This window comes from Bombina bombina, chromosome 5 (genome assembly GCF_027579735.1).
Source record: "Bombina bombina isolate aBomBom1 chromosome 5, aBomBom1.pri, whole genome shotgun sequence".
NCBI lineage: Eukaryota > Metazoa > Chordata > Amphibia > Anura > Bombinatoridae > Bombina > Bombina bombina.
The window spans coordinates 221,009,290-221,026,574 of record NC_069503.1 but is presented as its reverse complement, the minus strand read 5'-3'; the positions used below and the strand labels follow the sequence as shown (position 1 = coordinate 221,026,574).

General features: G+C 35.3%; 1 protein-coding gene across 4 annotated transcripts in view; it reads right to left on the bottom strand.

Annotated features, from left to right (window-relative positions):
• Positions 1–1,051: 1,051 nt before the first annotated feature.
• Positions 1,052–17,285, bottom strand: part of PARD3 (par-3 family cell polarity regulator) — a 1,150,653-nt gene continuing 1,134,419 nt past the window's right edge. For all 4 annotated transcript variants that reach the window (XM_053713848.1, XM_053713850.1, XM_053713851.1 and 1 more), the window contains one exon: positions 1,052–4,713. In XM_053713848.1, the coding sequence (XP_053569823.1) occupies positions 4,320–4,713 (394 nt within the window). In that variant the 3' untranslated portion in view covers positions 1,052–4,319. The remainder of the gene's footprint in view (positions 4,714–17,285) is intronic.

Sequence of the window (17,285 nt, the reverse complement as noted above, 5' to 3'; positions counted from 1 at the left end):
GATTAAAGAATAAACTAAGTATAAAACATCACAGTCCTCTTACGACCTCCATCTTAGTTGAGAGTTGCAAGAGAATGACTGGATATGACAGTTAGGGGAGGAGCTATATAGCAGCTCTGCTGTGGGTGATCCTCTTGCAACTTCCTGTTGGGAAGGAGAATATCCCACAAGTAATGGATGATCCGTGGACTGGATACACTTAACAAGAGAAAAGTGTGTTTTTTTCCCATTTGTTCATCGTATTTTATAAAACAAAATTGTAGTAAATTATTTGATATGATGAAAATAATAGTATCTTTAGAAAGTCCATTTAATGGCGAGAAAAATGGTATATAAAATATGTGTGGGTACAGTAAATGAGTAAGAGGAAAATTACAGCTAAACACAAACACCGCAGAAATGTAAAAATAGCCCTGATCCTTAAAGGGACAGTAGTAATATACTTTTTACCTCTGTGATTACCTTGTATCTATGCCTCTGCAAACTGCCACCTTATTTCAGTTCTTTTGACAGACTTGCATTTTTAGCCAATCAGTGCTTGCTCTTAGGAGCTTCATGTGCCAGAGCTCAATGTTATCTATATGAAACACATGAACTAACGCCCTCTAGTGGGGAAAAACTGTCAAAATGCTTTCCGATGAGAGACAGTCTTCAAGGTCTAAGAAATTAGCACATGAACCTCTTAGATTTAGCTTTCAACTAAGAATACCAAGAGAACAAAGCAAAATTGGTAATAAAAGTAAATTGGAAAGTTGTTTAAAATTACATGCCCTGTTTAAATCATGAAAGATTTTTTTTTACTTTACTGTCCCTTTAAGGGTAAGAAATTGAAAAATGTCCTTGTCCTTAAGGGGGTTAATGTCCCTTCTCCTATTACGACAGAATGCAATACAATTCACTGGAATCAAGGTTCCAATTTATAAGCTGAATACAAATGGGGAACAAAACTTTTGAATGATTAGGTGTACAATTGTGATTATCTTTTTATGTTACAAAAATATTTTTTTCCCCTTAAAATTAATTTTTAAGTAACCAAGCAACAGACACAAAGTTAATTTAAGAACTGAAATTTATTTTAATGATTTATATACAGTTATAAGGCAGAATTTTTTTTGTCCTTTTTTTCTTTTCTTAAAAAGAGCTATGGTCATCCAAAGTCAATGTGCTTAAACATAAACACTGTAGTACATTAACAACAAAGGCATCTAAAAAGACAGATATATGTGCTCAAGATTTTACAATTGTTATAAAAAAATAATGTGAAAATTAATGTGCCAGTAAAACTCAAACAATTTTTTATAATCAAGATACATCATTTTGTTGCTTTTCTCTCCTTTCCTTTTACACAAATTGTCAACCAATCTCAAGTTTTCGTTGTGAGAAAATAATTCATAGGCACTTTTATTAATCAAAGCTACATCTCGCATATCATGCAGCTCACAATACAAAACACAGAGCCAGCTATTGTAACAGATTTTGAGATAACTTAAAAGTTTGCCGTAAAATTAGATTTTAAATGCACCAAATCATGAGTGGGTATTGAGTCTGAAAATGGACATGTTTTTAAATGCAGCTATATTGCACATATACTTCTGGCGTTTTGCGGATTGTTAATGCCCTGTTAAACACAAACATGAACAATATTATTTAGAAGACAATTACAGCATTGCAATTTCTTTATAACAAGGATGTTTTAACCCTTTGTCAGAAATAGCTGAGAAGCAAGGTGTAGCAACCGAGTGGTTAAAACGATATGTTTGGGACTCTGAGATTAGAGTCAAAGGCCGGCAGTTAGTCATTTTACTCATATAGTAAGTACCAAGTCCAATAGCACTTAAATGCAACACCTTTATTTATAAAATAGTTTGTTTTGGAAGGGTTAAAATGCGGCAAATTTTCTTAGACCCATTTTTGTTTAAAATAAAGATTTGCATTTAGTGCTGTTGGACTCTAGAAGATATTTGTTTGTTAGGGATTCTCGGTTTCCGATGTAAACTTTAAGTGCTAGATCTAGAAGTAATTTAAATGCTATATTTTAAACAGGTAGTTTTAGACAGAAAAACATGTAAGAAAATATATATTAACGGGACATAAAACCGATGAGTACAACTGCAGTACATAGCATGGCTACTACTGACCATGCTGATGATTTTGTATCTGGTGCCCACAGCTCTTTACAGAGCCGTACTCTTATTTTTACCCTTTACAAGTGCTGGTTAGTGAAGCTCTGGGAATCGCCATCTTGGAGTTGAAGTATTCTTGCGTTCCTAGGAGGAGGGCACCCAGTATAAAGAGCAGAGATTTACCAGCCGACTTCTGTAATGGTTTAGAATAAAAGAAAAGCTTTGAAGGGAGCTGCAAGTTAAGTAGTAACCGTGTAACTATAATTGTACTCTGCAGTTTAATGTCCCTTTAATTTTACAGGATACCTACTAAATATATCCTAACATATCGCAGTCAGTGAGCTTTAGTTCTAGAATTCTTATTAAATTTCATAGCTTTTTAGATTATTTAACATTCACTCTTGATCAGCTTCTACAATAAGTATCACCCTCTTAAAGGGATACTAAACCCAATGTGGGTTTAGTATCCCTTTAATTACGATCTGTTATCCCTTGTCTTTAGACAAGACACTGGTCGCCCACTCTCAATTTGCTTCACTCTCCCAAACTATTACTAAAGTATAGTGTTTGTGTCGGACAAACAACCTGTAACAATTATGTCAATGTGGTTGAAAGGGGATTGGCTGAAAAGGTACTGCAAGCTTTCTAGGAAATAGATAACTTTTTTTTACAAAACTAGGAACATTATATATATATATATATATATATATATATATATATATATATATATATATATATATATATATATATATATATATATACACACACATACATATACACACATATATATATTATACTGGGCAGTGCACCAAAGGGCATGTGTTGGACTAAGTAGAAAAGTAAGTTAAGCCTGCGGTGTTCCTTAGTGTTAATGGGTGACCAATCAGCAGGATAATTTGATCATCTGATTTGCTGGTGAGGATTCAAGAGGACATATGAAGAAGATACATTATTTTCCCTCTCCTAACCTTCTATAATGTATTTATATTAAATCCTTTTCTTGTAGTTTACCACTTTTACGCAAGCATGTTGAATTGAAGATCTGACTAAAGTTAAGGGCAGTTTTGAAACATTAGGTGTAAAGTAGCACTATGCATTTTGAAGCGACCCTGTATGGCAGCTAAGGGGTTATTATGAAACCTATTTATAACTTTAAAAAAATGTTTTATTAGTGTTATTGTAGGACAGGAAATGTCACTGCATCCCTAAACATAACCTGGTGCTTTAAATATAGCTTAATCAATCTGGCATGATTACTAACACTGTGTAACAGTTCCCATTCTTTTATTTTTTACATTGTCCGCTTCTTATTAAAACAGAAAAAAAACGCATCGCATGGAAGCACGAGGCATGATGATACAAAATATTTTGAAAATGTTTACATTACAATTTTTGTACAGTGATGCAAGTCTTTTTTTTTCCCTTTGTCCTTGATGAAACCTTTCCCTCTCAATCAACCTTGATTAAAAAATAATAATAATAATTTGGAAAATATGTAGAAATTTCCATGTCAAAACACATTCTCAACAAAGATCATAACAGAAATACAGTAATATGGGATTTCCAACACTACAATTTTAAAAGAACATGGACACATCATAAATGTCATTTTATACACATTCTTTGAGATGAAAGGAAACCATAAAAAGCCTGAAACATTTTTTTTTTCCTCTTTTCGGTTCTGTAAAAAATAAGATAAACAGCTTTTCAAATACAAATGTATACACACAAAAAATATACACAAACGAGATGTAACTGATTAAATCACCTATTATCGACTGTTAAATGTTGAAATAATACTTAAATAAAAAAAAAATGAAGATATATATATATATATATATATAGATTAAAAAAATAATGTGAAGAAATCCCAAATTACTTTTTCACTATACATCATGTGTAAATTATGTATTAAGTAAAACTTAGCAAAGCATTTCAAGACCATTTGAAATTTCATGAATAATGGATATATAGTTAATATCATCAGTGATTGTCTTCTTGTGAAAAATCCTTCCATGAAAAGAACACTTCAGACTTAAAGGACAAAGGCAATATTAAGTCCACTCTTGCTTTGCCCATATTTATAAAGGCACTGAAGCAGACACGATATGCACCATAGTACCGTCCATTTTAAAAATAAGGTCTAGTTTGAAAATAATGTTTATTGCAGTGTTTTATTTTTTTTTATCTTGTCCCTCAGGAATAAAACGGTCTTCCTTGTTCTTGTTGGGGTAATCTGTTCAGCCGAACTACCTGAGATGGTGATGGCGGCACATCCTGCCTGAAAGGACCTTTTGGCTGAGCATAGTTAGGATCTGAAACTTTCTTGTGCAAGTCATAATTATTGGATCCTTCAGAGGACACCTTTTTTTTAAGTTGCTGTTCTTTCCGCCTCTGCTCCTGTCGTAGTAATTCTTGTGCTTCCATCATTACCCTGGCATTATACCCGTGCCCACCCATGTACCCATTTCTTGATCCTTGATAGCTAGAATATCTTGGGTTGTCCTTAGCGCTCTGAAATCCTTCTCCAGGAGGGTAAGCTTGTTCCCAAGAGTCTTGAGAGACAGAACTAGGATTTTTCCTACTTTGCCTATTTAAAAAAAAAAAAAAAGTGCGATTAATTTTGGCTTTATCTCTACATTTTGTGTAAAAATCAATAACGTGTCATGGTAATTGCTTAAAATAAAAAAGTAGATATAAACAGTTAAGAGTTCCAGGAAAGATGCACTTTGGAGATGCAAGCAAACACCTGTATAATAGGACTGGAAAATAGTGCGAAGAGGAGGAGCGCGGCACAAACGGATACTTCTTGCATGCAATAATGTAAAGAAGGGGTTTTCAGTAACAAGAAGATACAATGAACAAGAGACATCAAATAAGGGAAAGGTGACGCTGTACATACATTTATTAATAAAGAAAACGTATATAAATCTTCATATCACACCATTAATACAATTTATACAAAGTAGACTGCGAGCTATCCGGCGCAGGGCCCTCTTCCTCGTGTACTAGATGTGTTTAGTTTTAGAAAAAATAAGTCCAGAAAGCTCCCATAAGAAAGTAAATAAAAGTCCAAATTTTATTTCATTAAATTTAAATCCAAGAGTTAAAAGCAAAATAGAGGTAACATCAAGGATAGGTGGAGAGACAAATTCGTCTTACATGTTTCGGCCAAATGCAGCCGTAATCATAGACATAAATTCACACAGGTGTCACCCTTATTTACAGAGGTAAAATGTTCCTTATTGGTTAAAACATAACACACCCTTCCCCTTTTTTCCTCCCTTGCAAGAGAACAAATTAACCATTTAAGTATCACAGACATGTTTCCATTAAATAAATGTAAAGTGAATTAGGATCTAGCTTAAACCAAATTTAAATATATACATCAAACAAACAAATCAATGGATTACAGTTCTTAGGACAGAAAAACATCAGAGCACAAAATTCTTAATTACTCAAATAAATATAGCAATAGATTACATATATAGTGTCAAACAAACAAAGGTGCAGCTCAATTTTACTGCCTTTACATATTTCCTTTTACTAATGATTTTGACTACTAGTAAGATATATCACACTCATAGGGTAACTAAAATTCCTTTTGCTCTTGAATTAAAATATATATATCTGTTTATTTGATTAAATACGTTCAACTTGATTTTTGTCTTCCATACATGGCTTATGCTTGGTCATTCATAAAAGAATTAATTTACAAACAGTAAATAATCACACTATCAACAGTTGGGAGCTAGCGCAATAACACCTATTCCCAAAAGTTAATAATGTCATTTTCGGAGTTAAACCCATAAGGAGTTAAAGTGCACATCTTATTAATCCAATAGACTTCTTGTCTAGCAAGAATTGACCATTTATCCCCCCCCCTCGGGGGTCTGCTTATGGATTCTATTGCATTCCATTCAAAGGTGCGCACATCACCCCCATGTACAAAAATGAAGTGTCTGGCCAGTTCTGAGCATTCAATTTTGTTTTTAATGTATCCCAAATGTTCTCGTATCCTAGTACGGACGTCACGGCTAGTCATACCTATATACTGTAATTTATGGCATGTACATCCTATCAAATAAACCACAAAGGTGGTAGAGCAATTAACACATCCCTTGGTATTAAAGTTCTCATTGGTAACATAGGAAGTAAAGCTAGATCCTACTTTAATGACATCACAAGCTTTACAGTTCTTCCCACATCTGTAGGTACCATTATGCCTTAACCAAGAGCTCTGATTTTGGGGGGCCCGAAGTTCACTAGGGGAAACCATGTTTCCCAAGGATAAATTTCTCCTATATACAAACCTGCAACCATCACTAACAACATCTTTCAGAAGATCATCTCCATATAAGATGGGTAGATACTTTTTAATGATGTTGCAGATCTGATAGTATTGCATGGAATATTTAGTAATGAACAATGGTTTATTGTCATTTTGATTTTTGGACTGTACATTAGAACCTCTATACTTTAGGAGACTGGCTCTATCGATTTTGATAGTATCCTCCATGGCATTTTTAATGACCTGAGCAGAATAACCTCTATTCTCAAGTCTTTTACTTAATGCCTGGGACTCAAAATAAAAAGTAGCATCGTTTGAGCTAATTCTCCTAGTTCTTAGGAACTGGCCCTTAGCGATCCCCCTAAACACATGTCTTGGATGTGAGCTTGAGGAATGCAATATAGAGTTACCTGCAATGGGTTTGCGATAGACATTAGTTTCTATCTTCTTAGTGCACTTATTGAAACTCAATTCCACATCCAAGAAGTGTATAGTGTCATGCCGCCACTCATAGGTAAATTGGATATCAGGAATACAAGAATTGAGATATCCTACAAAATCTCTGGCTTCCAGTTCAGAAAAGGTACCAATGAAAATCAGATCATCAATAAATCTCTTGTAGTACAATATCCTCGCTGAGTAGGTGTTCACATGTCCCAGCAAATACTTATATTCCATCCAGCCCATAAATAAGTTCGCGTATGAGGGGGCGAATTTCGCCCCCATGGCTGTGCCTTTTAGCTGGACATAGTGGACCCCCTCAAAGCGAAAATAATTGTGCTCAAGAAGAAATTTAGTAGCCAGAACAATAAACTCCTTAGTTTCATTAGAATATTCGGTTAACAAATCTAGAAAAAACTTCAAAGCTTCTAGACCCAATAAATGTGGTATTGACGTATACAGCGCTGTGACATCAACTGTCAGCCATGTCATACCTTCCACCACCTGCACAGTATCCACAAGGTTGAGTATGTGGGTAGTATCTCTTAAAAAGCTGGGAAGTGACATAACCAGCGGCTGCAGAATACAATCTATCCACTCTGATAGATGTTCAAACAATGACCCAATTCCAGCAACAATTGGTCGTCCCTTAACTTGCTCCAAACTCTTGTGGATCTTGGGCAGGTGGTGGAATATAGGTACCACAGGATCAGAGACAAACAAAAACTCAAAGGTACTTTGATCAATAATGCCCAGATACAAAGCATCATCATATAAAACTGAACAACTGTATGCTATTAGAAATGATATTATTTCGTTACAGGTTGAACTTAATAAGCACCAGCTAAATGAAGGTTACGGTGAATTTGATAAGATGTTACAAGATGCTATTGAAACCCTTAAGAAAGATATCATACAAACTAAACATGTAAAATTTCTTAGAGATCAGAAAGACTACTCTACTGGTCAAGTCTTTTTGTGGCAAAAACTACATAGACGCAGGTCAAGTCTTTTTGTGGCAAAAACTACATAGACGCAGGTCTTCTTGGTTTATTCATGATAATGAAGATGGGGATGGTAAAAATATGATTTCTAATACCACTGAGAGTAATCGTAGGAGGAGGAGAAGGAAGAATAAAGGAAGAAGGGTGACTTTTAAAAATGATCATGAAAGTACAGATGATGATTCCCTCTCTAACTTCTCCACCTCCTACGATGAGGGTTCTAATTCTGAAAATGAGAATGTATTAATTACTAGGAATGATGATAATATTCAAACTAATGTAGGCCAGAATGCAACAGCTAATAATACATCTGCACAAGAACCACTAATTCAGTATAACCAAGCTAAATCTGCGTGTAGCAATGACCACATTAATGGCTTACATATTGGAAATGAACAAACTGTATACTCAGGAGCGATTCCTAGGAATACTAGTATAGCGAATAATGTAGCAAGTGGTTCATCAGTATCTGTAGGAAATGACACAATTAATGTAACTAAATCTAACAACCAGGTTTTTCGGTCAGCTCTAAAAACAAAGGGAGGAGGGGGAACAGGAGTAGCCAACAAGATCAGAGGGGCAAACAGATATACCCTCAGAGGTGCAACCAAGAAATAAAAAATGACTTGGTTATCAATATCTCTCACTACAATCTAAGTGCAATTGAAATTAAAGTGTTAAATTTTGGTCTGGGGTTTTGTCCAACCAAAAAATTTGATATTTTCCAAACTATCCTAGACTTAAATAAATTTGTGCGCAATTTAACCTTACGTAGACACTTTACTAATGAGGGAGCACCTAGAGAGGAAGCCCAAAATTTTGAACAGGTTGACACTAAACTTTCACTTTTGAATTTTAAAGAGATGTGTGATCTGACAACTTTACAATCTCTAGAAAAAGAACAATTCAATGATCCTGATTTGGCATACACACTAACCCCCAGGTTTAAAAATAAGTCTAAATTCTATCCTGTGCAATCTAGGGGGAGAGCTTTGGAGAGCTTTCACAAACGAGTAACTGAAGAATTACATGCCCTAGACAAAACCACATCTGTGGATCACTCAAATCTAAGTAGACAAGAGAGAGAGGCGATTGTATCTCTACAAAATAACTTGTCAATAGTGGTCAAACAGGCCGATAAGGGCGGCAATATTGTGGTAATGGACAGGGACATGTATGTGAATGAAGCTATACGCCAGTTGAGTGATGTCACTTCATATAAAGCACTCAGAAGTAATCCCACTAGATTGTACCAGAATAGATTGAAATCTATTCTTGATGATGCTTTGTATCTGGGCATTATTGATCAAAGTACCTTTGAGTTTTTGTTTGTCTCTGATCCTGTGGTACCTATATTCCACCACCTGCCCAAGATCCACAAGAGTTTGGAGCAAGTTAAGGGACGACCAATTGTTGCTGGAATTGGGTCATTGTTTGAACATCTATCAGAGTGGATAGATTGTATTCTGCAGCCGCTGGTTATGTCACTTCCCAGCTTTTTAAGAGATACTACCCACATACTCAACCTTGTGGATACTGTGCAGGTGGTGGAAGGTATGACATGGCTGACAGTTGATGTCACAGCGCTGTATACGTCAATACCACATTCATTGGGTCTAGAAGCTTTGAAGTTTTTTCTAGATTTGTTAACCGAATATTCTAATGAAACTAAGGAGTTTATTGTTCTGGCTACTAAATTTCTTCTTGAGCACAATTATTTTCGCTTTGAGGGGGTCCACTATGTCCAGCTAAAAGGCACAGCCATGGGGGCGAAATTCGCCCCCTCATACGCGAACTTATTTATGGGCTGGATGGAATATAAGTATTTGCTGGGACATGTGAACCCCTACTCAGCGAGGATATTGTACTACAAGAGATTTATTGATGATCTGATTTTCATTGGTACCTTTTCTGAACTGGAAGCCAGAGATTTTGTAGGATATCTCAATTCTTGTATTCCTGATATCCAATTTACCTATGAGTGGCGGCATGACACTATACACTTCTTGGATGTGGAATTGAGTTTCAATAAGTGCACTAAGAAGATAGAAACTAATGTCTATCGCAAACCCATTGCAGGTAACTCTATATTGCATTCCTCAAGCTCACATCCAAGACATGTGTTTAGGGGGATCGCTAAGGGCCAGTTCCTAAGAACTAGGAGAATTAGCTCAAACGATGCTACTTTTTATTTTGAGTCCCAGGCATTAAGTAAAAGACTTGAGAATAGAGGTTATTCTGCTCAGGTCATTAAAAATGCCATGGAGGATACTATCAAAATCGATAGAGCCAGTCTCCTAAAGTATAGAGGTTCTAATGTACAGTCCAAAAATCAAAATGACAATAAACCATTGTTCATTACTAAATATTCCATGCAATACTATCAGATCTGCAACATCATTAAAAAGTATCTACCCATCTTATATGGAGATGATCTTCTGAAAGATGTTGTTAGTGATGGTTGCAGGTTTGTATATAGGAGAAATTTATCCTTGGGAAACATGGTTTGAACTTCGGGCCCCCCAAAATCAGAGCTCTTGGTTAAGGCATAATGGTACCTACAGATGTGGGAAGAACTGTAAAGCTTGTGATGTCATTAAAGTAGGATCTAGCTTTACTTCCTATGTTACCAATGAGAACTTTAATACCAAGGGATGTGTTAATTGCTCTACCACCTTTGTGGTTTATTTGATAGGATGTACATGCCATAAATTACAGTATATAGGTATGACTAGCCCAGAATGAATGCTCAGAACTGGCCAGACACTTCATTTTTGTACATGGGGGTGATGTGCGCACCTTTGAATGGAATGCAATAGAATCCATAAGCAGACCCCCGAGGGGGGGGGATAAATGGTCAATTCTTGCTAGACAAGAAGTCTATTGGATTAATAAGATGTGCACTTTAACTCCTTATGGGTTTAACTCCGAAAATGACATTATTAACTTTTGGGAATATGTGTTATTGCGCTAGCTCCCAACTGTTGATAGTGTGATTATTTACTGTTTGTAAATTAATTCTTTTATGAATGACCAAGCATAAGCCATGTATGGAAGACAAAAATCAAGTTGAACGTATTTAATCAAATAAACAGATATATATATTTTAATTCAAGAGCAAAAGGAATTTTAGTTACCCTATGAGTGTGATATATCTTACTAGTAGTCAAAATCATTAGTAAAAGGAAATATGTAAAGGCAGTAAAATTGAGCTGCACCTTTGTTTGTTTGACACTATATATGTAATCTATTGCTATATTTATTTGAGTAATTAAGAATTTTGTGCTCTGATGTTTTTCTGTCCTAAGAACTGTAATCCATTGATTTGTTTGTTTGATGTATATATTTAAATTTGGTTTAAGCTAGATCCTAATTCACTTTACATTTATTTAATGGAAACATGTCTGTGATACTTAAATGGTTAATTTGTTCTCTTGCAAGGGAGGAAAAAAGGGGAAGGGTGTGTTATGTTTTAACCAATAAGGAACATTTTACCTCTGTAAATAAGGGTGACACCTGTGTGAATTTATGTCTATGATTACGGCTGCATTTGGCCGAAACATGTAAGACGAATTTGTCTCTCCACCTATCCTTGATGTTACCTCTATTTTGCTTTTAACTCTTGGATTTAAATTTAATGAAATAAAATTTGGACTTTTATTTACTTTCTTATGGGAGCTTTCTGGACTTATTTTTTCTATTTATTTAGAAGGGTAAGGAGCCCTTCTGTCTAAACAGTGCCCTGCAGCCGTGAGTTATTGTATGCGCCCTGGGAGTAGTATTGTGAGGAGGATGGTAATGTAGCTGGGATCGCTGTTTACACCTGACATTGGATTACGTCATCAGTGAGTGCCGGCACGCCGGGTCGTGTAGTCTCGAGGAGGGAGAAGGCACTAAACGCTGAATCAGTTTACCGGTCAAGGAGTAACCTGGCTATTACTACCTGGAACAGAACCGGTTGAATGCTATTGGTCCCCCGTCGAGCGGGTATGCCTACATTCCTGTAAGTAACGAACTCCGCTGTTTGTCAGCACAAAGATACAGTGTGTTTTCTGTCGCTACGATACCCTCCACAATATAAGTTGTTTTACTCCCCAGGGCTAGTTTATATGCATACAATATTGTTTCTTATAACCGGCACCAATCTCTGTTTTCTGGAGACCTTTTGTACATTTGTACTTCTTTTCTATGTGTTTAGTTTTGTTATGTTTTGTATTTTATCACAAATCCTTGTCATTGTATACCCCTATCATTGTACCCAGCGCTACACAAATAAATGATAATAATCGGCCACAATTAAATGGAACACAGAAAGTGACAAGTTCATTAGAAATTTAGAAAAAAGATCATTGAGGAGCCAGCTACACACAGATAAGGGTGGCTTTATATCTAGATATATTATTATCTTTACTTGTAATGCACAAATTCCTATATGTAGAAAATGCTAAATTTTACGAGGAAGAAATCAAATTGTGGCCCTTGGGTTCCAGGGATTTGGCAAAGCCTGCTATAAGTCAATATTTGTGCAAGCATAACAAGAGACAGTGTGCTATAAAATTGTTTACCCTTAAAGGGACAGTCTAGTCAAAATTAAACTTTTATGATTCAGATAGAGCAGCAATTTTAAGCAACTTTCTAATTTACTCCTATTATCAATTTTTCTTCATTCTCTTGCTATCTTTATTTGAATGTAAGCTTAGGAGCCGGCCCATTTTTGGTTCAGAACCTAGGTAGTGCTTGCCGATTGTTAACTACATTTAGACACCTATCAGAAAGCGCTACCCAGGTGCTGAACCAAAAATGGGCCAGCTTGTAAGGTTACATTCTTGCTTTTTCAAATAAAGATAACAAGAGAACGAAGAAAAACTGATAATAGGAGTAAATCAGAAAGTTGCTTAAAGGGACACGAAACCCAAAACATTTTCTTTCATGTTTTAGATAGATAATACAATTTTAAACAACTTTTACTTCTATTATCTAATGTGTTTCATTCTCTTGGTATAATTTGTTGAAGGAGCAGCAAAGCACTAATGGTTTCTAACTGAACACATGGGTGAGCCAATCACAATCGGTATATATATGCAGCCACCAATCAACAGCTAGAACCTCCTGAGCCTGCCTAGATAAACCTTTCAGCAAAGGATAACAAGAGAAGGAAGCAAATTAAATAATAGAAGTAAATTGGAAAGTTGTTTAAAATTGTATTCTCTGTCTGAATTATGAAAGAAAAGTTTTGGGTTTCATGTCCCTTTAAAATTGCATGCTCTATCTGAATCACGAAAGTTTAATTTTGACTTGACTAAGTGACTTGTGATACCAACTGCAGTATATGACACATATGGGAAACTGATCCTTTAAAGGGACATAGAACACTAAATAAATGCTAGACAGAATGATGCATTCACAGGAAAGATTAGTCTGAGACTAACATGTATATGTATTTTTTAAAGTTTCATTAGCTGTTTAAACATTGACAAAATAAGTGTAAAGTTTTAGTGTCTATAACACAATGGGAGCTGCCATGTTGTAATTTAGGTTATCTTCTATGCTGTGGCCAATTAGAGACAATTATAAGTAGGCATCTAAAGTGTGCAGCCAATGGCTATGTGGAATATAACAGTGTTTTGCACTTCCATTTCTAACAGGAACTGAGTTTTTTTTATCAAAGGGTTTAATGTCCATTTAAATTTATTTTCCTATATGAAATAGTGTAGTGCGGGGGGGGTTTCTAGGTGAAACCACAATCCATTTCAAAGAGTTTAGCATTAAGGGGAGAGCAGAAACCGTCATCTTTATTTCTACGCACCACGGCCGCTTTATCTTATTTTTGTCTGTTTACACAAAAGTCTGAATTTGAGAGAGCAATTGAAAATTAACATTTTAAAAGCTATTTCTTTAACCCCTACTGGGTATGTAATTTCTTTGGAAGCTTCTTGTTCACATATATTTTCTATAACCAATACTTAAGTATTTAAATTGTCAGTATATGTGGGAATACAGAAGGAAAAAGCAGCAATTTCTAATGACAAAATAAAGGTAAAGGTATTATTTGTACACTCTAGCAGGTAAAATGGATCACTGGTAACACATTAAATGGGACAATATTACTGTACGTTGTCCTTTTAAAGCCATTAACCATAAACTTATAAATCCTGGAAAGCAAAGTCAATCACAGATTTATTAAGAACACATATATTAATGTCTATTACCATTATTATAAATACTGTTCTGAAATAGCCTAGTCATAAAATCAGAGATAAAACACTAATTCATTGAATAATTTGTGTTTAGCGCTTTTAAAGAAAAGTAAACACAAAAGGCGATGTGATTTTATAGAGCTAAACTAAATGTGAAAAAAAATGATATTTTGTAGATAAAGAGACACGACAAAAGGCACATGGCTTGTACATTATTTACCGTCTATTCTTTCAAAATGAATAAAACGAACAAACTAAGAATGTTGACAACTTGTAAACTGCTATCACGCAAACAAATGCATCTGCCTGGGTTGGTTGTATTTTCTATGCCAAAGAATGTTAGGTTTCAGAGGCTGCACGGCGCAAGAGCTTTAGAGGTCCGTGGATATTGTCAGCATTGCCTCAAGATATACAAGGGAGGGAGTTTGTAAGTGTATAGGATTTACATTTTTAAAAAAAAGTTATATTTTATGAGGTCGGTGTTTGAAATTATTGCTGTTTTGAAACTGCCAGCTGTATAAAGAAAATAAATAAAAAATGCTGAAGGTGTCATACACTTAAAATAAATATTACACAGATAAAAGAAGATTAAAGGGACAGTCTAGACAAAAATAAACTTTCATGATTCAGATAGGGCATGCATTTTTAAACAACTTTCCAATTTACTTTTATCATCAAATTTGGTTTGTTCTTTTGGTATTCTTTGTTGAAAGCTAAACCTAGATGGGCTCACACTGACTTCGAACTGTTAAAAAAACCACCTTTTATCTCAGTGCATTTTTACAGTTTTTGACAGACAGTGGTAGTTTATGTGTGCAATATAGATTGTGCTCACTCCCGTGGAGTTATTTAAGAGACAGCACTGATTGGCTAAAATGCATGTCTGTCAAAAGCACCGAGATAAGTGGGGAGTCTGCAGAGACTTAGATACAAGGTAATAACAGAGGTAAAAAGTATATTAATATAACAATGTTGGTTATGCAAAACTGGGGAATAGGTAATAAAGAAATTATCAATCTTTTAAACAATAACAATTCTGGAGTAGACTGTCCCTTTAAGAACTAGAATGAAGTATTTTGTAATCAATTAAACCCAGTCACCACACTCTGCATGGTAGATATGCAGGCGACTAGTCACTGAAGAGATTATGAAGTTGAAAATGTGTCTTCAATTACTTAAAAAATAGTGCATTATTTATAGCAGTGATGGGCAACTTCCTTATACATGGAAAACGCAAATAATAATAATATATTTCCAAAAACAAAACAAATTTAAAAAAAACTGTCCCATGGCAGAGGGCAAGTGTTATGTAAGCTTGCATATCTGTTGTTCTTCCTTCCAGAGGGCTTTTTTAAACTGTAACCATCCTGTTTGCCAACCCATAAAAACTCCCCAAAGTCCGCCTGAGGCAGCAAGAAAACCATACTTAGTTGTGCTGTTTCACAGGGGCTGCAGATCTCCAATTGGTGACCCCCGCTTTAGAGAAATATCTTAAAATCGGTTCAAAAAAAGAAAAAGAAAAAAATGTACTCTAACATTTAGTTCTACTGAAATAAAATAAACATAGATTTAATATATTTTCCATTAAAAAATAATGTAGCGAAAAACATTTGCTCTAAATCATCCTGTCTCAAGCCAACATGTATATTTGCACACACACATAATATGGCCAAATGTATGAGTACACCTGACCAGAACACCTATGTGTGCTTGTTGGATATCAGATTCCAAAACCATGAGCATGAATATGGAATTGCCCCTCCTCCCTTTGTGGTTTTAACAGCTGCCCCTCTTCTGAGTAGGCTCTCCAGAAGATTATGGAATGTGTCTGTGGGAATTTGAACCCATTCAGTCCAAGGAGCATTTGTGAGGTTAGGCACTGATGTTGGATGAGAATGTCTGTCTTGCAATCAAAGTTGCAATTCATCTTAAAAGTGTTCAGCAGGGCTGAGGTCAGGGCTCTGTGCAGGCCACCAAATTTCCCCCACACCAACTACATCAATCCATGTCTTCATGGACCTTTATTAGACCCAAATGTTTAAAATGTCTTGGTATTCTGTAGCATTATAATTAAACTTTTTCTGGAACTTAGGGACCTAGCCTAAATCATGAAAAACAGCCCAAGACCATTACTGTAGCTACTATGGATTCTGGTAGGTAGTATTCTCCTGGAATCTACAACAACCACATTCTTCCATCAAATTTTCAAATAGTGAAGCATGATTCATCACTCTCAAAAATATGTTTCTACTGCTCCAGCATACACTTGGCATTGCACGTTGATGTGAGGCTTGTGTTCTGCTGCTCTGCCACAGAAACCCATTTCATGATGCTCCTGATGCACAATTCTTGCGCTGACATAACTCTGCACTGAGCAATGCAACAGATGAAAAGTGATTTTTACGTGCTAGGTGATTCTGCACTCAGTGGGCCCCGTTCTGTGAGTCAACCACTTTGTGGCTTTGCAGTTGTTACTCTTAAACACTTGCACTTCAAATTAATAGCACTTACAGTTGACCAGGGCAAATCGAATACGGCAGATATTTCACAAAATGACTCATGGCAAAGGTGGAATCCTATGATATTGTCTACTCTTCAGTGCAAATCGTTGTACTGCCAATGTTTGTCTATGTAGATTTCAGCTGAAACACTATCTATCATCTAGCTATTTATCAATGATAGATAAATAGAGAGAGATAGATGATAGATGGGTAGATAAAGAGTGAGATAGAGATAGATAATGATAGATAGATAGATAGATAGATAGATAGATAGATAGATAGATAGGTAGATAGATAGATAGGATATAATGTTCAAGTGAAATTTAAAACGGAGTAAAGTAAAAAGTAAATTTCAATCCATGACAAGGAATAATTTATATTTGTGCGTAATCATGAAATCCTAGTTAATCAGGGTATTAGAAACAAGCTGTATAATGAGAAATGGTTGAGATCATATTGATAGCCATGAGAAAAAAAAAGTGCTACCACAAAAAAAACAAACCATGTCATATTTAATTTCTATTGATATCCTCCTTTAATTTAATTTGTAATCACTTGGCATTACTGCCTTTTCATTAAAGTCAGGCTTTCAATCAATATATTGCTAATTTGAATCAGATCAGAGAGACGGCTATTTTAAGCATTATATCAATATATTTTCATTACTGTATGTGAAATATCCCAAAGACTAAAATGCTTCCTGTATTTAATAAATAGGAAAATCTGCT